At 44.8% G+C, this 24,065-nt stretch overlaps 2 protein-coding genes across 3 annotated transcripts in view; one reads left to right on the plus strand and one right to left on the minus strand.

The window, feature by feature from the left end:
- Positions 1–133: 133 nt before the first annotated feature.
- On the minus strand, positions 134–8,634 carry ACAT2 (acetyl-CoA acetyltransferase 2). Its single transcript, XM_080390568.1, has 9 exons — positions 8,433–8,634; positions 8,174–8,308; positions 6,866–7,047; positions 5,899–6,016; positions 4,989–5,132; positions 3,810–3,932; positions 2,949–3,103; positions 938–1,048; positions 134–375 (listed from the first exon to the last, which is right to left on the minus strand). The coding sequence occupies exons 1-9, from the start codon at positions 8,479–8,481 to the stop codon at positions 208–210; spliced, it is 1,185 nt and encodes a 394-aa protein (XP_080246694.1). The 5' UTR covers positions 8,482–8,634; the 3' UTR covers positions 134–207.
- Positions 8,635–16,554: 7,920 nt separating this feature from the next.
- The window catches only part of WTAP (WT1 associated protein), a 28,507-nt gene continuing 20,996 nt past the window's right edge, over positions 16,555–24,065 (plus strand). The window contains exons 1-3 of one of the 2 annotated variants that reach the window (XM_080390610.1): positions 16,555–16,828; positions 20,651–20,688; positions 20,783–20,838. In XM_080390610.1, coding sequence (XP_080246736.1) covers positions 20,659–20,688; positions 20,783–20,838 — 86 coding nt within the window. In that variant the 5' untranslated portion in view covers positions 16,555–16,828; positions 20,651–20,658. The remainder of the gene's footprint in view (positions 16,829–20,650; positions 20,689–20,782; positions 20,839–24,065) is intronic. The other variant, XM_080390609.1, reaches the window with a different exon arrangement.

Below are 24,065 nucleotides of genomic sequence, written 5' to 3' on the forward strand. Positions count from 1 at the left end.
GGGTTGGTCCTTGGCATTGACAATTTTAGCTCTAGCATGTGTTAACAACATAGAGTGCCTGCAGCAGCCACCCATTAAGTGGCAAAACGTAATGGATTAAGATTATTTCATTTTAGAGAAAACAAAACGCATGTTCCATGATTAGAGGTTTATTAGTAAACAGTTTCAAAGCTAGTTCACACCAGCTATTAATTCAGTCAGTCACTTTCATCTCTCAATGCACATGGCTATTCCCATTCCTCCTCCTATACAGAGAGCAGCAACACCACGTTTTCCACCTGTTCGTTCCAGTGCATGTAGAAGAGTGACAAGGATGCGACAACCAGAGGCGCCAAGAGGGTGGCCAAGAGCAATAGCCCCACCTTGGATATTAATCTGTAAGAAAAAAGCCAATACAGAAGGCCAAGTTAAGAAACCGTTCAAACAGGTTAGCTTCAGCATGGCTTCACTGGATATAGTCTGATTGTGAATAAACTGCTATGACCATGTCCAGGAGAAACCAAGCATGGATGCAACAGCTGCTAATAATTAGTATTTCTGAAATTGAAATTAAGATGGGTTTAGGGAGGGGAGAGTAACACCAACACTTTGTGCCATCACTGGAAGAATACAATGGGAAATGCACTTCCAGCAGCAAGTTCAAATTCTGAAGTTAATGATAAGTATGTTCAAACAGTAACCTAGATTTGCATACAAATCCACTGTAATAAAGCTGTAGCCTGTTCAGCTGGGAAACTACCTGCTAGCAGAGCAAGCCTGCGGCACAGCAGGTGAAGGGAACGCCTGCTGGGGTTCCCATCCTTTTTCCTTACAGCTAAGTGACGGCAAGGGCGGACTGACTGTTCTCATTTCTTGGGGATACAATCCAGATGCATAGAATGGAACGAGTTTGAATTGCAGGAGCCAAACTAATTGTGGCCTCAAATACATTCATTACCTTTTCTGGATTTACTTTCAGTTCTTTTGCTATTGCAACAGATAGTGATGCAAAGGCTTCATTAATTTCAAACAGGTCAACTTGTTCCAGAGTCCAGGTAGCTTTGTCAATCTGAAAAAAAAAAAAATTAAGAGGCTTTATTACTTTTTAAGTCTTCCTCAGCAGCAGAGGAAGCTTCTTGTAAGACTTAAATTGGTTGATTTGAAGCTACCGCTTCTAAAAAGTTGAGGGAAACATTTTTTTATAGCCAGGGTTGATGACAAAAGGCAACAACGCGCTATAAAATGCTGGCTGCTGTTACTTAACTAATTTCACACGCAGCGGTGGTGCAATTGTGGGAGTTAAACAGTGTGTGGTATCTTTAATAGAACAAGGACTGTTTTCAAAAGGAGGTTTTAACAGATTAACAGCAAGTTTTTCAGGACATAAGTTCAACTCCATTAGAGATTCTCTGCCTAATACAGATTTTTACACAGGAAATAGTGAAGTAACCATTAGTGTCAAGCATCATTTGTCCAGTCTTTGCTTGAAGATTTTCACAGGCGGCTATGCTGGGAGATGGCTTGGCTCATGTTTTCTACTTGTGAAACTTGTGGTGCAATTGCCTACTCGGGTACAGGCTTAGGCATGTTGTACATTGTTACTTCCATTCACTTTTTTTTTTTTTTTTTTTTTTAACAGCAACGCTTTACCAGCAGGACCATCTGCAACAATGTTTCATAACCAGCTAGCCAGACTGGTGCATCTCCAAGTATAGTCTAAGATGAGGCCTCTTCCTGCTAGATACGCTGGAGACAGTATGGAAACCATTCCATTTCTGGGAGAAGTCTATAAGGTTTAGTGTTAACATAGTAAAAGGCATGGTCTGGTCATTCTCTCACTAAGAAGTGCTGCTATGAGATTCTGAAGAGATTAATATATGGAGGGTGTGAAGGGTTTGATAACACACATTACAAAGTTTGCATTAAGAAGTGGTGTACCCTTTTTCAGAGTACCTATAAAATTATTTTGTGTCTGTTCTACAATTTAAACTAGCAATGTATATTGTATATACATTTATAGCATTCTCAGTTTAAAAGAACAGTTTGAGATCTGGTAAGAAAAAGCTTCTCCATTACAGTTCTGATTTTCTTGTCAAAAGCCACAGAGCTTTGGTGAGTTCAAGTCAGGCTTCTACATTGCCAGGACATTTCAGAGATGAACAAAGTAAGGCCTTTACAGAGTATAAATAAAACTAAAATAAAGCAAATCTGGCCTTACCAGCTGCACAAGAGCTCTTTTCATACTCAATTTCATAGCTCAGCTTTTTAACAATCAGCTGGGGTTGCCATGGGCTACGTCTATACTGGCAAGCAGCGTGGTACCATAGGGGCTGCCCGCTCAGGGCATTCCATTTGAGAACCTTGTCCTGTGCGCTGAACGCAGAGCGCATCAGTGGGTGCAGTAATGGTCTGAGCACATCAGACATGGTTCTGGAGTGCATCTGGTTTAGTTTCATCTGCAAGGAATCCAGCTGGCATGCTCCAACCCTTTCACAGGGCAAACTAAAACACAAAGGGCATCACCACGTTTGCTAACGCAGACGCACTGACTGGCCCTTCTCTCATTGTTGTGCTATTACAAATACAGTCAGGCAGTGATCTGACAAGTAACCTGGCCAGACACAGCATCAGAACCATGTTGTGTCAGGACAAAATCATCCCCAAATTAGGTTACTATACGCATCCACTAAATACGATCTTTAGCCTCCTAGGTTGTCCAGGTGGCCTTCCACAAACCTGACTAGTTTGTGCTCTGAACTCCATTCATACACCTGTACATTTATTTTTTTTTTCCCCAATGAGTAGGCATTAGCCTGGTAGCACTAAAAATCTTAATCTTGTATACTCTCCACTGTTTCAAGTCTTGTTTTCACTCAGAATATAGAAAAACCAAGACATGGCCAGAAAACGAAAAGCGATTACAAGGAAGGGTTTTCAAACAATAGATACATAGATAGGTAATTACTTACAGCTTGCTTTATTGCTGAAATGGGCCCTACTCCCATTATAGATGGATCTACACCTGTCTGAGCCCAAGACACAATCCGAGCCAAAGGCATAAGACCTCTCCTAGCAGCTTCCGATTTCTTCATCAGAATTACAGCTGCAGCTCCATCATTTATACCTGTGGAGTGACAAACAACTTTGGGTTTTTGTATTCGTTGGGCTTTACAGCTGTTACTGTACCACCTTTTCCTACTTGTGTAAGTTCACAATCTAGACAACACAAAAATCATAAATCTTTTATGACTGCAAGCCAAGTCTGCCTGCCACAAACACTTAAAGCGGGTAACATATCTATACTGCTGTACATGTGACACATTTGTGATCCTATTTGGAAAGCAGCAGGTGGAAGACCCGAGGCACATTCTGAAAAAGGAGCACATCAGCTTTATTCGGTAGGCTTTGGAAGAGGCAGCGTAAGGACCAAGGAAGAAGTTTCAAAGCTGCCTGTGGCAGGAGCATTAGTCCCATAGAAGTAACATTTTCCAACATGAATTGTTAACTTTTCCTTTGTCCAAACCTGCAGTGTTAGAAACCACCAGACAGCTAGTTTTAAAAAGAGAGGATGTAGTTTCTGATCAACAGCCTATCAAATATTGCTGTTATTGTCCAAACACTTCTATTGCTCCATAGAAAGCAAGCTAACAAAAGACACACAGAAGATCCTCCACCACAGTTCTATTCGAGTTCTACTTATGTTGTTAAACACACTGCCATGTCCAGCAAAATCCATTCAGCAGTGACCATGTGGCAGCCAGGCCCCTTGCAGAGACCCTGCCAGGCGCCACTGCTGCTTTTCCATTTCGGTTTTAGCCAGACGGACCAACCTGATGCATTAGCTGCTGTTACTGTCCCAGTTCCATCTGTCAGGAAACAGGGCTTTAACTTTGCCATTGTTTCCAAGTTGCTCCCGTGTCGAGGGTGTTCATCAGTTTTAACTTCTATAGGACCTGCAAAACAGAATTATACTCACAGGAGGGTCTAATCGCGCACACACTCGCCTCAAACAGAAAGCCAGCACAAACAACAGGCTCATCAGGAACATATGCCATACTCCTTCTAACCAACAGGCCATTCTTACGTCGGAGACAGCTTCCAACTTGGTGCCGTTTAACAAAGCTCTAACCTCCAGCTGCTTCTAGAAGGACAGACAGCTGGGTTTTCCAAGACAAATACTAACAACTAAAACACCGGCTAGTTCTACAAAAGCAGATCTTATTCTCGCTGTTCCTAAGCCAATAGCTTCTCTTCCAAACAGAAGGCTACCTTCCAAATGATACTTGTAGGAATCTTGTCACAAAGTGTAGTAAAGCGTCATAAATAGTATTATCTAAACTGGTATCAGGAAAGCCTTTCCTTAGTTTGTAACTGGCCTAATGCCAGAACTTTTCCTACAGGGTCTATTAAATGCAAATGTTTAACAACTGATTCTTGATTTCTGTTTGGAAAATTCAGGTTTTGCATCCACCTCGTAAGGAGCTGAGGGAGCTCCCATGCTCTACAAAGAGACCTTTGGCTCAAGCACTGTAACATGTCCGTTTATATCCCTGGCAGACTTGAAGAGAAGCATACCTGATATATATGACTTAGTTAATTACCTAGTAACCCTAGTTACTCTACTACGTATTTTACTAGGTGAGCAATGAACATGACTGTTTTAAGTTTGGTGCAGCAGGAGTCTAACAAAATGAAAAATACTGATTTTGATACCATAGCTGAGCCTATGTTAAGTCAATGGTTTGCGTGGGGAGTCATTACATCTCCAATAAAACACAACAGGCATATTCGCCGAGAGCTACATTTAGATATTCCATATTTGCATCACTTCTCGCTTATTTAAAAAATAACCACCAAAAGTTGAGAAAGAGAGCAACAGGCTACATGCTTACAGAACAGCTTACAGAAAAGGCCGTGTAAGTGGGAAACTATCCACTGACTGTAGGAGACATGGTAGAAAACAGATTTTTTTTCTTTAAAATCCGTTCTCATTATCCACTCACACCTACCTTTTTTAGAAGGTACAAGAACAGGAACAATTTCTTTTGTAAAATAGCCAGCTTTCTGTGCTGCCTCTGCCCTGTTTTGTGACTGTACAGCAAGCTGGTCTTGTTCACCTCTGCTGACTTGCCACTGACTGGCAACATTTTCAGCTGAAATAGGAACAAAATGCAAATTGCCATCAGGAAATGCTAAAACTTTAAGTTGTAAAATTTTAAGCACAAGGGTAGCCATTGTTTACTGTAGCAAGCAGCTAAGCTTGTTGAACAGTTTTCATTCAGATTTCCTCATTTTTGTTTGCTCAAGATTCTGTGCAATGTTTTTTTTAAGAGCGAAAATTTCTGTGCGGGATCTCCTCCCAGATGTTTTGTCAAGTTAAATACAAATGCAAACAAACTTTTCTAGTTTATGTCTTCTCTAGATTATTAAGCTCAGGTCTCTCTACAGCTACTTCAGATGAGGGAACAGTTCTGAAGTTACTCTTGTTTCATATGCAGGGTCTGAAAGAGCAGTTGGCTGACTGTCCCATCCAGGGTGCAATAACCTGAAGTTGCAGAACCATGTGTATCCACAGTACACTCCCCCGCCCCACCCCCCACAAATCTGTCCTGCTGAATGCTCCAGTTCAGAACAGGGCTTGCTTCGTTTATTTTTCCTGAATTAAATTAAACTTCTCAGATGCAAAAGAGATGCAGCGAAATTAGCTCAGACAGGAAAAAAAGACCAGTAGCTTTACAAGCAAAGCAGAAAATGCCTTCAATGCCTTTCAATATCAGGAATTTCTTCCTTTTTCATGACTACAACCTAAGAACAACTTGAAACACGTTATTTGAAAATTTGCATTTCTGAAACTCCCTGTCAGTGTATTCTTCCCCTTCCCCAGTTAACCATTTCGTTTTCTGAACTGTCATAACTGACCTGTGATACCCATATGATACTGATAAAACGCATCTGTAAGGCCATCAAGGATTATAGTGTCCTGCAAGGAAGCCTCTCCCATTTTCACCCCAGCTCGCATGTGAATGACATGAGGAGCCTGCAAGAAGGTATTTTGAAAGGAGTTAGATGTTTTAGATGTCCAGTGTGTAATACAGCCATGCAGCTGAAGAGACAGATCCCTCCCTGCCTCGCAGCTGCAGGTAGCTATCTCAAACCCCGGCGGTCTCCCTGGCTGCACGCTCTGTCTCTCCCTCTAGCCTGCCAGCTGGCAGGGTCTGTTTGGCCTGCGCATTTCCACAGCAGCGTATCACCAAGCAGCCAGTGTGTTCTCTCCACAGATTGAATCAATTGTCCTTGGGGCCATACGGCCATGGGGCCACCATCCTGCCAGTCTTCTTGTAGGTGGTTCCCAATCGCACTCCACTGCCAGCAAACACCACCACCACTCTCAGCATGGGCAGCTAGTGAGCCGCAGCAGCAGAGACCACCCCCTTAGGCATCCAACCACTGGCCCAGCACAATTCCTCAATACAACCTTGGGATGAACACCTTGAAATAAAATTGCTTGGTGAACAATAACATTTCCAGTTATTCCTTCTTTGACATTCTTGCAACACCGAAAAAACACATCTATTGCCACCTGTCACAAGCAAATCCATCAACACAACAGGGCTAGATGGAAATTAAAATCAGATTTTAAACATGGGGTGTGTTTGCATGGCACCTTTTTAGTAACTACAGTACCAGGTCTTTTTTTTAATTAAAAAAAAAAAAAAAGCTACTTGAAGTCAATTGTTGCATGTGTAAATTAATTCCCAAGTGCAGAAACCAAAGCTACTCTTTCAATCTGCCTCCAGAGCATTAGCCTTGAAATGCAGGATTTCAACATCACTTGACATGTGTGCTCCCAGTAAGTCAGCGCAATGAGCACCATCGTTTGCTTTACCTTGCTCATACTTTCCATGCCTCCTGCAACCACAATGTTGGAGTCTCCAGTCAGTATGGACTGTGCAGCCAGACATACCGCTTTCAAGCCTGACCCACAGATCATCTGGCAGCTCCAGGCAGGGACAGAGTAAGGGATTCCTGCAGCAACACTCGCTTGTCGGACGGGGTTCTGGCCAGCACCTGCAGAAACAGGCAACATTTTACCTTTGTCCTTAAAAAACAGATGCCAGCCTTGTCACTTTTCATAACAGGTACACCAAGTCCACCAAAATTTAGAACTTGCTCTGTTTTCAGTTGATAGAGAAGTTCCCAGTGGTAATCAGTAAACACGAGATCAGTTACCTCTCATTTATATTGTTGATCAATAAAATCCCTGCAAGATCAGGGGCTTGCTACTGACAGTTTTATATCTGCAGCTCTGCTTCTGATGGCAGGTCAGATGAAACACCAACTTCAAATTAGCGCTAGCCTCTTGTACATGTGTAAGATGAGAGCTCATCCTCTGCATACCAGCAGCCCACAACTTTCCCTATCAGTTCCTATGGAAATCAAAAGCACAATTATGCAAGTACAGTCCTGAAAGCTTCCATTCTTTGTTGTAATCCTGATGGAGACAGTAGGAGTGCTAATATTCAAAGAAAACATTCTTCATCTGCGTCTCCCCAGGCCAAAGTGATGCCAGCTCTTTGTATGCAAAGAAACAGAGAAGGAAAACACATCATCCAGCGAGCTAAAAATACAGAAGAATCTGGATCAGCTTTAAGTAAGACAAAAACGTTTATTTCCTTTATTTTATTCCTCCATCTTCATAAACAAACCTGCCTTATGACTCCGCTGGTGAAATATTTCCCTGGAAAAAGCAGGGGACGGTTCAAAAGAATTCCCTATCGGCCGCATTTTTATTCAATCAAAGTATCTGCCTCCCAGCCAGCGCACACAGACCGCGCCGGCCAGCCCCGCACAGCCTCGGCAGCTCAGTCCCGCAGGATGCTGCCCTCGGGGGGAGACCGACGCCGGGGGGGGGGGGCGTGGGGGAAGATGCTGCAACAAAGGAAAGAAACCGACTTGCGGCCAGACACAGTTAGCGGCTGCGGGGCTTCCAAAAAAACCCAAGGCGCCCCCCCCCCCCCCCGTGCTTTCCCAGCGATGGCTCTGTCGCCCAGGGCGCTCCGGGAAGCGGCCGAGACGCCGCTCAGCTCCTTTGTCTGGAGCCACGCTCCGGGCGGCGCCGGCCCCAGCCGCCGCGGCGAGGAGGGGCCCCCGCCCGGCCCGCCCAGACCGCCCGGCCGCGGGCCCCGCCGCCTACCTGCCGTCAGGACCTGCCCCAGGATCACCTCCGAGACCTCCCCGGGGGCCAGCCCGGCCCGCCGCAGCACCTCCCGGATGGCGGCGGCGCCCAGCTCGTGGGCCGGCAGCGCCGACAGGCCGCCGTTGAAGGAGCCTGGGACAGAGGGAGAGCGCTCAGCACCGGCCGCGGCCCGGGGGGCTCCCGCCGCCCCAGCCCGCCCGGCCGCGGGGACATCCGCCACCCGGGCTCGGCGCGGGCACCCGGCCCTGCTTCTCACCCACGGCGGTCCTGGCGGCGGCGACGAAGACGACGGGGTCCGCGCTCATGGCGGCGGCGGGCGCGGAGCGGAGCGGCGAAGAGCGGCGGCCGGAGCGGAGTCGGCACCGGTCCCGCCCCTCGCCCGGCAAGGCGGGCCGCTGCCCGGGACTCGCACCGGTGATTCGCGGCCGGGGCCCTCAGGGGAGCGGGGAGGGCGGTGGCATCGGGGCGCCCCCAGCCGGCCGCCCCCGGAGGCGGCGCCAAGGCGGCGCGGGCGGCTCCGCCCGCCGGGCCCCGGCCCCTCGCCCCGGTCCGGGCCCGGTCGGCGCCTTTTGCGGACCCCGGCTGGTACCGGGGTTGCTTGTGTACAACATACAGCGCGGGATCAGCGCCCCGTTATTACACTGTGGCTCCAAGGGCAGCGCGTTTATTTCACGGGATCGAGGCGAGCAGCACGGCAATAACCTAAATCCAACCCTACAAAAACGCTCATCGGCGTTAGATCTGCCCAGCAGTGGTTACCGACACCCAGAGATCACAGCCGCCCAGACGTCCTTTTTTTAATCGAATTTACCAGGAGCCTAGCGTTACATTTATATACACACACACAGCGCAGGCGGCGCCACGCCGCCGGCCCCGGCGCCGCTCCCACCGCCCGGCCCCAGGGGGCGGCCGGTGCCGGGGCAGCCGGGAGGGACGCGGGGCAGCCGCCCCGGCAGGCGGAGGCTGGAAGACTCCAAGGAGGCAGCGATGGCCGCAGCCCTCAGCAGGGCAGGCTGCAGGAATGCCTCTGCGGGGAAACGTAGCTGGGAAGCCCAGAGATGTGGGGTGGGGAGAGACGGTAGTAAGGCATTTGTAGGAAGAAGGGACAGAGTGAAGGGAGGACCCAAAAGCGTTAAGTCAAAGAACGGAACAGCAGTTAAAAAACCAATGGATATATGGGTGTGAGTCTCTCACAGCCTAGATACTCCGTCCTTACTCCTTCCTGTATCGAGCTCTGCGCTGACTCGTTCGCGGAAGATACTCAGCCTCATGGACATGCCAGCCAAAGTACCAGTACCACATATAAGTTGCAGCTGAAGGCCAAGGACATGGTTAGAAAACAGCCTGTCACTCTTACCTTAGCTAGAGTATCAACAAAGCTGTGAGACACATTATTCTATCCATGCAGTAAAATTTAGTAGGATTGGGACACGGACACACATAAATTAAGTCCTACAAAAGCACACAGTACGTGATGACAATCACTGACAAGAATACGTGACAGTGGCTGCAGCAATACACCCATGATTACACTGCATGTTGGCCAATTGTAACTTGGTGGTATTAAATTTGCATGTATAAAATGTATCTGAACCCTCTGTGTGGAAACACGTAGCAACAACAGCATTACAATACCTGAGTTGGATTACTCTGGCTCCCAGAAGCCACTATTCTTGCTTTTACAATGTAAAAAGCTACAGCGTTACTACACAGGGGGAAAAAAACCCAACCAACCACCAACAAAATTTCACAAGTAACACTGTTAAACCACTCTGGTCAGCATAACTCCAACACTCAAAACACATTTCTCCTTTCAGATATTGCAGTCTGACCGAAGAATGCAGCCAAATGAAGGAACTATGTATCAAAAGATTTCCTCAGTTACTTTGGGGTTTCTAAGCTTTTAGCAATGCAAATTCATCAATGCAAATACAAAATCAGTAACGTAGGATGAGCACAGGTTAAGGTTAATGTTAGCAGGTGTGCAAAGTCCAAAACCAACAATACACCTGAAGTAAGCCTTACAGACAGGATTCCCTTGTATTTAAAACTTTACAAATATAATCATAAATACTGAATAGTTCAGCCCCTTCCTTCTGCACAATTCACCTTTAACCCAGTAACAGACAGAAAGACTGAATGTGAAGCAGCCCTAGGGACTTCAGGCCAGCCCACCCCCACGAGCTGACCTGCTGCACCTTTGCTCTCAGCCCCAAACAGTTTGCAGGATGGTTTTGCAACTCAACACGAGTGACAGACCAAGCTGCAATGTTGGGCTACCCTAAAACACAGAGGTGAATGAGTTTCATCTTGGTATCTTTATCAGACTTGCAGTATCCTATTTAACTCTGCTTGGATGGTGTCCAGGATTGAGATCCAAATGGATAAAAGGGACACGTAAAGGAACAAAATAACATAGCAATTGCACAAAGGCAAATAATTATGAAACACGTATGGTACAGATCAAAGTTAAGTTAGTTAAATGTAGGAAAAAAAACCCTATTAAACTTAACTAGGCAGCTGTGTTCTTAAATTCAGTGTAGTTAATGAGCAGCATAATACTCAACAGCAAACTACTGCCCTGTGCTGGTACATCTTAACATTTCTTGGAAATGTAAGCTCTGGGAAATGAAGTCAGTAAAAATGAGGACGTCACTTCAGGACAGAAAGCTTACTTGCTGTCAGTAAAAGAGTAAGGCTATGTTGCCCAAGGTTTGTTTATTACCTTTCTACGAACATAATGAAATGGACTTCTGCATTATATGAAATACTAAAAGTGCAAGGATTTTGGCATTTTCATTTGGTAATGGTGGCTCAGTTTTATTAGAAATAGGCTAAAATTTAGAGCATTTCAGTATTCACTCATTTACTGTTTTGCTAAAAAAGCTTTTCTAAATTCAGTCTTCACTGAGATAAGTGTTGCTACCAAAATGTGATCCCTTGCTTTTTACTGTAAGTCTGACACTTGGTCAGTGAGTATTTACAAGAATACTTTTGTTGGGGATGTGAGTTTGACAAAAACTAAGCTGCGCCTTTTACAGGCAAAAAAAAATATACTACAATTACTTCAGATTCATAAAACTTGATACAAAATCATACTATAATTAAAAAACCCAACAGTTTTACAATTTTCCTGTACTAGGAAATCCTCTAGTATTTAAAATCTTATACACAAATAACGGTTCTAATATCTGCTTTGTTGGGATCCTTACAGAAAAACATGCACATGGGATTCCTCCCCTTCCCTGCTGACATTGCCATCATTCCATATTGCACAGCCAGAAAAAACTGATGTGCTCCTCGGGTCACTCAGGCAGATATGCTGTTACTCACGTCCTCATTGGTGTTCAGCTGATCTGCACCTGTGAGGGAACACTCACAGCAATGAAATAAACAAATGCCAGTGTGTCCCAATGATCAAAACATAAATTCACAGTAGAAGCATTCCATCTTCATATTTTATGGAACTGGCCCTTTGCTGTGGGATAGGATACTTATAATACATAATTTTAATGTCAAATAATTGACAAAGATTTGGGACTTTGTTACTAGTAGTGATACGAGTATCCCGGGTTTTGTTATTTCTCTTCTGGTTTTTATTCTTTGCCAGCAGCAGGGAACACACCTAACTACTTTTGCAGCAGTGTCCATTAAAACCAGCGCCTTCAAAGACAGGAGTCAAACCTTGCCACAGTAATCGCGCAAGACACCTCATAATCTTCTGATACTTTTGGGGTCCATAGTTCTCATCTGAAGCCATTTAAGAGGCATTCACCTTTTAGATACAAGACTTCTATGCTTTGTCTGTGTCTGATATTACTTCTCTTCCTCATAGAGAATACAAATTGTTCTTTGGCTGGTCTAAGCAAAAAGCCAGCTTTTTGCTCTTTGAGAAAGCAACAGCAAAGTTATCCTTTTTTTTCTCTCCTTAAAAAAAATAATAAAAATTCATCAGCTATCAAAATAAGTAAGCTTGACAGCAAACTTAATTTCCTGAAAACCAGAGCCTTTTTCACTTGGGAAAGATCTGAGGAAGCCCTTCCCTTTCTCCATGTACTGTGACATAGTGCCAGGATATACAGGGCACTCAGGCTTGCAAAGTACCTTTAGGACCTTAAGGCCCTTTCTCACATCTAGAAAGACAATTAATTCTTTTTCCAGGTTTTCTTACCAGTGGCCTGACACTCAGTTATCTATGGGTAGGTCCAGCACATAAGGTATATCTCAAAGAACAAACTTGTTTCCCAGTGAGGATGAGACTGATGTTTTCTAAAATTCCTCAACCTCAAACTCCAACCTGACTGATTGAGTCCTTGGCAAAGAAGTTCATGATAGGCAAAAAATGTTCTTGGCTGTGTTAAAAGCAGTCTGTGTTTTCCTTGAATCTATTTTTGTCAGGGACAGCCCATAATCTAATCAGTGTTTAATAAAAAAATGCTGTCTTCCCCTCAGACAGAAAAATTTTCACATTATTAAAACCACCACGGCCTTTCTAGGGCTTAAAAACCAAAAAGGTACAGTAAAACCACAGCCTTTCTGGGGCTTAAAAAAAGAAAAGGTACAATAAAAACCTGGGTTTATAACCTTCACAACTATATGCACACCTGTACTTCAAATGCAAGCTTGCAGTATTTACCAAGCATCCTAAAACTGTTTTTAGCTGAAGCTGTAATGGTATCTTGACTGATTATCAGTCTAGGAATGTCTTTAGGAGAAGCTCTGAAGTTTACTCACTGGTGTGGTCAGCCCCTAACAGGAACAAAGGTCCTGATGGCTTCCTTGCACTCCCCACCTCACGGGTGTGTGCAGGCATCGCAGCTGCTGCTATCTTGGAGACAACCAGTTGCAAACCACACTGGCTCTGCAGAGCTCTGTGTTACCATACTGCTGATTTTATATGCTTTTGTGGAGTCTTACTTATCTACTAAATTGTAAAAAAATCTCTGGTAATCAAAAGATAAGTCCTTATAAGAGCCTTCTGAAGATGTTTAACTATATTGTGCTTTAAAAATGGTAGAAAGGTATGTGACAATTCCACGAAAGACCCATAAAAAACACCTTATCAGGTATAAAACAAGCATTGAGCTTACAGCTCAGCATTCTGAGGGAGAGTTCACAGATGCCAGGCTGGGTCTTTCTGCTACCGCGATATTCACCCGGCAACTACCTGCCAGGCCCTTCCGCCTCCCTTCCGCCACAGCGCAGCGCCCCCCCGCGGTGCCCCAGCGCCCCCCGAGTCCGGCTGTAGCAGCGGCCTCGCCGCGCTCTGCCTGCCCCCCGCAAGGGCAACCGCTGCGGGAGCCAGCCCGCCCGCAGGCCCCGGTATTTCAAGGTACTTTAAAACGCGAAGAAACCTACGTAACAGTCCTGCAGACTCCCCCGCCTCCAAACAGTGCTTTACCCCACTTACTGCCCGTTCCCCAACGCCCCGACCCCCGGGCTACCGCGCTACGCGCCTTTCGCGCCAGCACGGGCGCCCCGCCCGCCCCCCAGCCTGGGAGCGGCGCCCGCCGAGACTCCGCAGCGCCCCCCCGCGGCCGCCACGCCACGCCGGGGTGGGGGGGACACGGACACGGGAGGGACGCGAAGGCGCGACAGACGGCGAACGGAAAGAGGAGCCAAACAAAACGGGGACAGACAGCACCCCTCCGAGGTTCCAAGCGTCTCAGTGTTCGCGTTGTCCCAGCTGGCGCCCGTCTGAAGAAACCCAGTACCGAGCAGGTAAAAACAATTACAAGCCTTCCAGTTAATGGATAATTAAGTTAATGAATGACATGCTGGAACCTAAATCCGGGAGGCAATGTGAAACAGATTTAAAACAACGGGAGAACTGTTTTTCCCCCAGTGCTGCCTTGCTCATTCTATAATCTACTTTCCCGTTAAAGCCAAATGTAGAGGAGAGTCCGCAGCAATTGATGACTTCTTAAACCAACAGGAGACATACCAACTCATGAAAGTGCTGTGATTAATTTCACCTTAAACATACTTATTTCTTGTGTTTAATTACAGCAAGCTGTCCTGCCCATGCATTCATAATGTTTCCCACCTCATCTTACCATTATTGATGAACAAATGTATGGATTTTGCTTTTTTTTTTTGGTGCTCAGACAGACAGTTAAGTGCCCTCTCATCTGAGGACAAATGATGCTGTTGGTGCTTGCGCTAGCAACTCTTATTTGAAAATTTACTCCAGTTATCACACTGTAAACACAACCCAATGCAGGTGTCAACACGTTTATTCCAGTGCCACCAGAAAGTCCCATGTTAGTTCTCACTGAGTTAGGCAATGTGCAAACAGAATAAAAGACTATTTCAGTTAAATATCCTCTTCCCAAAGGTACCAGGCTAGTTAACAAATTGCTGCTCTTACTTTCTCAAACAAAAAAGTAGCCTGATAATACACACGTTAATTTGAATGGACAGAAGGAAAGCAGGCCAGAATATAAAGCTCTTCAGACTGGTTCCACTTATCTCTAGATGTCTCTGGCTGCTTGCCTCTTGCTCAGCTAGCACGTTTCCCACAAACGTAATCTACACTTGTAAAGATACATTTAAAATAACTAAGTGCTGAAAGGGGTAAAAAATGCAAGGCTGTTTTCTACACAGTCATGAACACAAACAACAGGCACTGGTGGAAGGTTTACGGTCCCACACCTTACAGTGCATCTGAGCTAGACCTTCATCTGTACTTTGAAAGAGACACAAGCGAGGCATGGTTTCTGAACATAGCAAAAAATAGCCAAACTCCAAGCAAATACTAGGAGATCTTGTGTTTACATTGCCACCGATATACAGAAAATGTTAGGTAATTTATATACAGAATAGAAATACACAGAATAGAAGCAACCCTGAGTCTATCTCTGCATCTCTTTTATAGGGAAAAAGTTTCAGTTTCTTGTCTGCCTTGGCTTATCTGCATTTTTACTGTTGTGATGTTTACATTTGCACACTGAGAAATTGAGTCAATTTTCTACATTAGTGTTCATATTGAAGATCAACTCTGGTATTTCAGTGCCTCTTCCATGCTGCCCCATCCTGTGATGGCTTCATCTGTTAATTAGGATCTTCAAGACTTCTAAAAAATACCTGCAGGGTATTTGTGGAGGAAATCAGAGGCAGAGCAGAGCAGGAAACCCCAAACAATAATTGCAGCAGCATCTTTTTCAGTTTAAAAATGAGATAAGACTTAAAAAGATTTAATTAAAGCCTTCTGACCTTGTGGTCAGTAATAACATGATCCTTACCCACTTTTGGGTAACTATGTCAATAAGTTGTAGCATGGCATGGGTTTCAAAATGAAACTTCAAGTTCTCACTGATGAATCTTTGTATTCATATATATATATATATATGGATGGATACGGGGAGATGTACATCAGAATCTGTTCTGTAGCGACTATATTCTTTCTGCTACCAGTAAGTCATCAAGAGATTTCTGGAGTATCTTCAACACTGATGTAGTGAGTGACTATCAGTTACACCTGTGCAACCCAGCTGACAGGACTGACTTAGCCTACAGAAGTTTTATGACCATGCTGGCACGAGGGGAAAGTATTTACTTGTGCTAATAGCATTGCTTGAGAACTCATGGATAGTAGGACAGAAAAAATTGGTTTTTAAGTTACAGCTCAGTGCTGCAAGGTAAAGGCAAACAGTATGCTTTATGATTCCCAGATGCTGCAAAAGAAGTCTGATTTCTTTGGAAGCAGCCGGAATTTAACTCCCTTTTCATTCACTGTCGATTAACGTCGCTGACTCGCACCGACCCGGCTGAGCTCGCTTCACCCCGCCGGGAAGGTGCCTGCCCCGGCCCGGCGGACGGGCAGAAAGCCCTGCACGTCACACCCAGAACTCGGCGCCCATCTTGCACGTTATTAACCGCTACGCGCCGTTTTCCTTCCCAAAGACGCCATCTTTCCCCTCAGCTTGCCAAAAGGCGCCAAGCAGCTTGCTCCCCCCCCCACTCCTCGCCGGCCGCCCTCGCAGGGCGCGCAGGCCCGGCCCCGCTCAGCAGCAGCGGCGCCGCCCGTCGGCAGGAGGCCGCGCTGCGCCCGTATCCCTCCGCCTGCCCCGGCATGCCCCGCGTCTCGCTGCCCGCCGCCTGCCTAACTGACAGGCTTTAAATCAGCGTTCGAATAACCCAAGGAAACGGCCGCCCCAGCACGGCGGGAGCGCCCCAGCACCGCCTTCCGGCGGGTCGGGGCCGGTGTCCCCAGAGGCGGCCCCACAAGCGGGCCGGAGCCGGGGCCGGGGCCAGAGCTAAGGCCACCCCGCCCGCTGCCGGGCTCCCCGTCCCGCACGGCGCTGCGGAGGCTCTCGGCGCCCCGCGCTGGCTGCGCGCGCAGCCCCCCGCCCCGAGCGTGAGGGGCGGCGCGAGGGCGGGGCGGCCGGGCGCTCATTTCCTCCTTGGGCGCCATTTTGTAGCGCAGAGAATCCGCAAATAAAGAGCGGGCGGGAGCAGCGCGCGAGGGAGCCCGGGCGGGGGGACGCGGTGGCGACCCCGGCTCCGGAGCGGCGGTCCCCGTAGAGCTGGTCGCGGGCGCAGAGGTGGCGGCAGGCGCGAGAGGTGGCGGCGTTTCGCCCTCGATGTGACGGGCGCGGCCCAGGCAACTAGCGTGCTGGGAGAGCGAGGCCTCCGCACCGCGGGCGGGAGGTGAGTGGCCGCGCGAGCGCTCCTCCCCGCCACCGAGCCCCCCCGCCCGCCTCCCCCGGCACCGCCGCCCTCTCCTGAGCGGGAGGCGGCGGGGCCCGCGGGAGGGACCGGGCAGCTGGCGGCCCTGGGGCGCCAAACCCCGGTGGCGGCTTTATCCCTCGGCTCAGCGGGGGGAGGAGCGGAAGCACTTAGAGCCATTTTGTGCGAGGCCCCGAGCCCGGCCCGGCTGCTGGGCTGGGATCCTCCTCCTCCTCCTCGCCTTCGGCAGCCGCCACGCCTGGGCACGGCGGCCGCCGCCTTCCCCTGGCGCGGGAGACGCGTTTCTCTCATTCCTCGTTGAAGCCGAGCGAGGGCGGCCCGCCTGGGCGGGCAGTGCCTGGGCTTGAGGAGGGCGGGGGGTGGTGGTGGGGCGGCAGCAGGGTCTGTCAAACGCCTGCGGCGAGCCGGCTGGTCAGCGGCTGCAGCTGCGCCTGGCCCGCCGCCGGCGGGGTCTCCGCGCAGGGGGCGGGGCTGCGGGGGAGCCTCGCCGTGTGCGGGGGGGCCCAGAGCGCCGTGCCTGAGGCGAGCGTGCGGTCTGCCCGGTCAGGAGTGGTGTTTTGAAGCTTTTTTTTTTTCATGTTTCGGGAGCATGGTGTCTGTGACCGGGTTTTCTTCACGGAACTCTTTTTCATATCGTTAAAATAACTAACTGGCAGTTACTTTAAGCGTAACTAGTAAAGCAGCATCCGTGGTGTTATTTAATTACTTTGTATCCTAGGGTTTTTTAATCCTGAAATCCCACGTTTTCTAAACATTGTAGTAAAAGGTGTACAGGCTACTGGAGTTCCCGAAATTAAAACGCACTTTCCCGTTTTCACCTCTCTTCGTATTGAAAGTGCCATAAAAGCCTAAAACATGATGCGATTACATAAAAATTCTTTCTGTGCTCATGACTATGTTACTTTAAGTATGGAGTATGGTTTCTATATTGCTCGTTGCCAGGAGCAGATATGAAGGACTGGCGTTCAGGAGTCATAGTTTTCCCCCAAATCATGAAAGTGCTTAGTTAAGATAGTACAATTAAGCTGTTAATCGTATAAATCGCATATAAATGTTAGTTCCAGTCAGTTATACAGGAATGTTGTTTCTGTTGATTTTTTTTTCTGCATAAAATAGTACTTCATGTTGTTGCAAAATACTTCTGATCTGTGTAGTAGGAGAGATCCTCTTTTTTTAGAGTAGAGCCAAGTGATGCAAAGCACCTCTTGATGTACAGTACTTGAAAAGTTACTGTATAAAGTGCCAAGAATGAACATTTCAGTTGTAGTGTTATTGTCTGTAGCATACAGATTCATCTCTTGATGAACATAGAGCTAAGGCAAATCATTGTGACAACTGATGTAGTTAGCCTGATGCTCTTAATGTTTCTGAAAAACACTGAGCGCAGTGGTGGAAATACATAGTGGTCATAAATTTCTAAGCATTTGTTGAAATTGTTAGATGTTAAAAAAGCTGTTGCATGGGAGTAGTGAGGTGAATGAAATTAATGTGAACAGAAATGAGTGAGTGTTTATCTGTAGAAGTGATCAGCCTATTTTTTCCAAAGTAACTTGTAGAATATTTTTAGCTAGTGTGTATGTTTTTTTTTTAAATGTGTGTTTCTATCACTACAACGGATAATAGGTGGTAGTAAGACAGTAGCTTCTCTAGTGCAGTGGCCTGTAGCCTCAGTCTTTTGGACTTTCGTGCTGTTGTCTGAAAGCAAGAGATGGCTTTGTAAATGGTGGTGTGCTGGGTGTAGCTGTTAGAGAAGTCAGCTCTGGTGCTGCAGTAGAGAACTGGGTGCTTAAACCTGGTGTGAGGTCTGGAGATAAGAGGATACCCTTAGATGGATCATCAGCTTTTGGTTTCTTTGTCGTGACTGGCAGCAATCAAGTGCTTGTAATAGTGGTATGCTGCGGCAGGGTTCACAAGCCAAGTCTTTGGGGAAACTCACCTTTTTTGCTATTTGTATGCTTCTGGTACCTTTCTGAGAAGCAAAATAATGACTTGACATCATCTGCACAAGATTAATGCACAGGTTAATAGCTGTTAGCTGTAGTTTTGAGGACATCGCAAAAGCATGCTTCTCTCTGTCAAGGACTTAAAGCTTGCTAAGATCTTCAAGATTACTTTGAAATGATAAAGGACTTTAGAAGATTATAAAAGTATTTAGGAAAACTATAAGCAGGAGAAGTAGGCAACCTAAACACAGTATTCACAAGCATTCCCCCTGTGATCTCAAGTTATTTTGGGTGACTGAGTTGGGTACCAGCAGTTTGTATTGATAGCCTCTTACGCTTGAAAATATTTAAGGTATGGTTTTGGTAAAAGTCTCATAATAAGGAGCTGCATCCAGAAGCTCAAGCAAAATACTTGAGTAACTTCTGGTGTGTGAGGGTGAAGGTGGAGGATGTGGGAGGACTTCCTAGGCTGGGGAAGCACTTAAGTGCCTGTTTGTTACCAAGACTAGGAACAGGAGCAGCTATTCATCAGTGAGATGCTTCTACTGAATGTTTTTGGAAACTGTTCTGTGGGTTCTAATGTCAGTTTATATTTTATGAAGGGCTTAGAAGTTTTCATCTGTGTACTGCACTTGGTGTGGGGTTTTTTAGTGTGGTTTTTTTTTTTAAAGGGGTGTTGTTTTGGGGTGTTTTTTATTACCCAAGGCCTTGCTTGGTAAAGTGCTGTGTATTGTCAGTGGTTAGTGTAGGTTGAAAAGGCCTGTGCTTAATTTGATGTGTATTTGTTTGTCTTATTGACAAATGTCTTAAGATTTGGAAAAGTTAGTTGGGTGTCATTGTGAAAATAACATATTCTGTTTTCCCAAAAAGACTTTTACAGACTATTTTAGCTACTTAAGATAACTGTTTTTGCAAAGCCAGGTGTTCATAACTGGTTGACACATGGTATACATGCATCACAGCAGCTTTACAAGCTTGTAGAATCTTAGTATTACATGCAACTTTTCTGTTGGAAAGCGTAAGGCAAAGGTGCATACCTGTAGAAAACCTTGCATTCATTATTACTTACATGCTTATAATTTTTGTGAACTCGATATTTTTGAGAAAATACAGTGTATTATCCTTTTGAGGTAGTGAAGCATGTCCTGTAACTCAAGTAAGTGTGAATACTTAACCTAGCACAACGCAGTCCTATTACACTGCACGCACACAAGAGGAACTGAATTTCACAGTGTATTCAAGCCATTTGTTTGTCATCTTACTTTTCCTAAAAATATTTACAAGTGTTTTAAAATAACTGCTTAATACTTCCTGTTTAGCAGATACTTAAAGAAAGTGCTTGGAAGAACATACTATTTTGAACATAACCCAAACATTAGTGGTAATGTTCACAAATGTTTTACTTTTATGCCAAAGATACACTGTAGTAGTATAAATTGCTTTTCTCAGACTCTGATTATTCTCTACCTCGTAAAATACAATGTTAAATAGATTTAGATACATAAGAATGTCAGTTTGATCTAAACATAAATGGACAAAGTTGTGTGGTTTTGCTTAGTTAAATAGGAAGAACAGATTACTGACAGGCTTTTTAGACATCTAAAGAAAGTTTTGGTTAACTTTCAGAAAAAATTAATCTGCCTTTGTATCTAGATTACAGCAGTAAACTTGTCATATGTTGTTTTGTACTCTGGCTCTGCACTGTGTGGAACCAATATTTTGGTCCAATATTGCAAATAAAAAAGACTTGAAGTACAAGCTTCTGAATTGTCCAGTATTTCCTGTACACTAGTAGATGCACTAAATAAAACTCCTGTTCTTTTTTTTCCTCCCTCTTCAGAGTTCACAATGACGAATGAAGAACCTCTCCCAAAGAAGGTATGTTTAAAACTACTTGTAACTTTACCACCCCCTCCCCCGACCAAGTAGTCATGACAGCTTGGTAAGTTGTGCTTTTCCTTTTGCTCCATAGGTTCGCCTTAGTGAAGCAGATTTTAAGGTTTTACCTAGGGACGAGCTTATCCTAAGGTAAAGTAAAAAAGCTGTTTTTCCATCTCAGTGTTTTAGTGAACTTTCGATGGAAGATGCATGACCTCCCTCTTCCATTGTTTTGAGCGTCCTTGCTCTGAAAAAGTATTTTACTTTTTTGTGATGCATCTTTTCTATAAAGCTCTCATCTTGTCTCAATATTTTTATATATAGTTTGGGGGGAAACAGGTTTTCCAAAGAGAGAAAACTGTGAACAGTGTTTTGTAATACATGAGCGGGAGTGTTTTTTCTTCACTTGTAACTTTAGAAGATACGGTTGCTTATATTCCTTGCTAGATAGCATGTTATTTTTAAGCATCAGAAAAAAGTAAACTCCTTACTCCTACAATAAGTTCTAGGTTTTCTTAGTCTGCACAGTTGTTTTCTCAGTGCATTGAGGTATTAACAGTAAAATGTTATAATGAAGTTCTCATCACCTGAAACCTGCATAAAAAAGAGCCTGGCCATGTTTTTCACTTCTTAGCAAGTGTCACCATGGAACAGACAATAGGCAATCTTGCAATCCTGTTGCGCAGACCACCTGCTTAAAGAAACTAAGCCACTTGTCTCTGTATACCTGAAAATCCTGATTTGTAAACAAGAGGCTAACTAAACTAAGTATCTGTGGGTCTTGTGTTGATCTGCTGCTAGTTTGTGTTTGCATTTTGGTAAACTTTAACTCCTGAATTTTTGTATGCTGTAAGTTATGCGTATTATTAGGGTCTGTCAAGTCAGACACTGCTTTTTAATAGAACCAAGACTAAATTGTGTGGTGACATCAGGATGAAAGTGCAGCACTTAACATATATGATCAGCTGCTCCCTCTTCTGGGCAGACTATCCTGCCAGGTACTCCTGGTGTGACAGTTCTTTCTAGGCAGTCAACTTAGTTTGGTTCCATGTTTAAAACTGGTTTCTGGCTTCCTCTGAGTATCTAGTCTTTTGGGTAGTAAAGGAGAATGTATTTAAACAGAGGAAAAAATAAGTTTTTGGTGTTAAGTGGTTTAGACCTTGTGAAGCTTTTTATAGAAGTTTCCATACTGAAGTTTATGCCTGGGAGTAGTAAACTACTAAGTCTGTAAAGCTATGCCCTTACTTCCAGCTATAAAATTCCTGTCAAAGTACTAAAACATAGATTTTGTGCCACTTGGAACAAAAAATGGCTTCCAACTGTGATCAGTTGCTACCATAGAAGAGAGAAGTTTTTTAGCATATATTAAGTGAAAATGTGATAGAATACACCCAAGGAGGTAAAGTGTGTTAATGAAGATAAAGGAGGGAATTTGCTAATGACAGCTGTGTTGCTGTTGAATCATCTTTTTAATGTAGACAAAGCAACTTCTGCTCTCAGAGGCCACTTGAATGGATTGAAGGAGAGTAACTGTCCGTTACACCCAGAAGTGGAAAGTGAAATGACGATTTGGCTATGTCCACTTTATTTGTGTGCAGCCTTACAAACACTTTTTTGTTTGAATGGGGTGCATATTTAATGAATTTATAGTAAGTCCACCTTTAATTGTGATTTCATGTAAAACTAGCAATTACTATACTAACAGCTGGTTCATTTGTAGGTTGGAATAAAATATAACACTATTGTATGTGTATCATACTTCAATCAAAAACACCTGTATTACTTCCAGCCATAGAAAAGCATGTGTTCACTGCTGCCAGGTTGTCTTAAGATTTGGAATGCATATTTTTTTTTGGTTCATGCATTGGTGAGGCAAATCCTTCTTAAGATAGGAGCGTGTCATCTGCGTTTGATGTTTTAAGTAATACATAATCATCGCTGTACAATTGCATGGATAAAATACATCTGTAGAAAATACTAATTCTTTCTTGTCAGTTCCTGTGCCATGAGTCCCAATTTCACTGTTCTTTTCCATGAAGTACCTAATTTAAGTTTGCTTACTTTTAATTTCTGTTAAGTAAATGTGAGCAGGATCAACAAGAAGCCTTGCAGTCCAGCCTTTTGGGAATTTCTGCTTGTGTTATTACAGGTTGCTGTGGACTCATTTCCTTCATCTTTCCCCTCCTTACTTTAATGTAGTAGCTACTTGGCTTGACTGTGTAGGAGCTTCTGTGAAGAAAGAGCCAGGAACATGATAACAAAGCATTCTGTGGATCATAGCTAAAAATCTGATCAGTGCTGCCTGATCATTTAGCCTAATGGTTAGTCTGTAAAACTGAAGCACCTCGATTGGCACAAGCAGTTCTGAGGAAATGCACTGCTGTTGCTGGGCTTCAAACTACATGGACTTACCCTCAGTTGCTTTTGGAATGGCTTAGGTGCAATGCCATGTGTGCCCTACTCTCTTAAGTGCTTATTTATTCTTGGAAAAAGTGAACCCCAAAGCTTAGCATAAAAAATGAGTGGTCCAAGAAAAATAGTGGTATGTATAAAGGTATTTTGAAGCCATGGAGTCTTGAAGTCTGCTTAGTATTTTCAGAGAACGAAGGGAATTAACTGACTTACATAATGATCTCGCTTACCTTCCAGTTCTTGTGAGACTGTAAGGAACCCCTTGAATGTAATTGTGATTCAGGACTGTCTTCCTAGTTCTGTGTACAGCTCTGTTCTTTAGTGCCTTTCCGAGTAACACTTTTGTAAAGCTTTTCAGTGTTTAGCCATCAGATTACTGTCGTGAACTACTAAACAGATCAAGAAGCCAATATTGAGTGGAAACCAAACTTACTAGAGAAAAAAACCTGGCTTTTACCCTTTGTCTTTTTTTCTCACTCAAGTTCACTGATGAGCTGCTGGAGTCTGCTACAGATGTACTAGAAGGGGCAATATGGGACAAGGAGGTCAAGGCAGCTCTCATGTTTGCTTAAACCAATGCATCTCTTAACATTGCATGTGGGAAGAGACGAACTCTCTTTCTTGGATCTTGGGAAGAAAGGCTTCAGACAATGTCTGGCCAGTGAGTTCCTAGAAATCATTGGTTTATTTAAAGAAGCTTTTGCATGTATGTGCAAATTCTTAAATAGTTTAACTGAAAACTGGGTTTCTACATCAGTGTAAGTGTTGTTTTACGTATGCCTGTTGAAAAAGAGTTTAAACTAATGCAGGTATTACGTGTAATTGAAACCCTGTAGAAGGGATATATCATCTTCAAGGCAAAAAAGTTTCCCAGAGGGGAATGCTTTCCTCCTGTAGTTGAAGATGTGCTAGTAACAAATATTTTTAAAAAATAAACTGTCAGAATTAGAATCTGGAGATTGCAT

The sequence above is a fragment of the Falco punctatus genome, assembly GCF_963210335.1.
Source record: "Falco punctatus genome assembly, chromosome: 5".
Taxonomy (NCBI): domain Eukaryota; kingdom Metazoa; phylum Chordata; class Aves; order Falconiformes; family Falconidae; genus Falco; species Falco punctatus.

Excerpts from the sequence above, each read along its gene's own strand:
- ACAT2 (XM_080390568.1), bottom strand. The coding sequence starts at position 8,481 with ATGAGCGCGGACCCCGTCGTCTTCGTCGCCGCCGCCAGGACCGCCGTG. Across the intron at positions 7,048-8,173 it reads GGGGCAGGTCCTGACGGCAG|GTGCTGGCCAGAACCCCGTC; the intron begins GTAGGCGGCGGG and ends CTGTTTCTGCAG. Across the intron at positions 3,933-4,988 it reads TCTTGTACCTTCTAAAAAAG|GTCCTATAGAAGTTAAAACT; the intron begins GTAGGTGTGAGT and ends TCTGTTTTGCAG.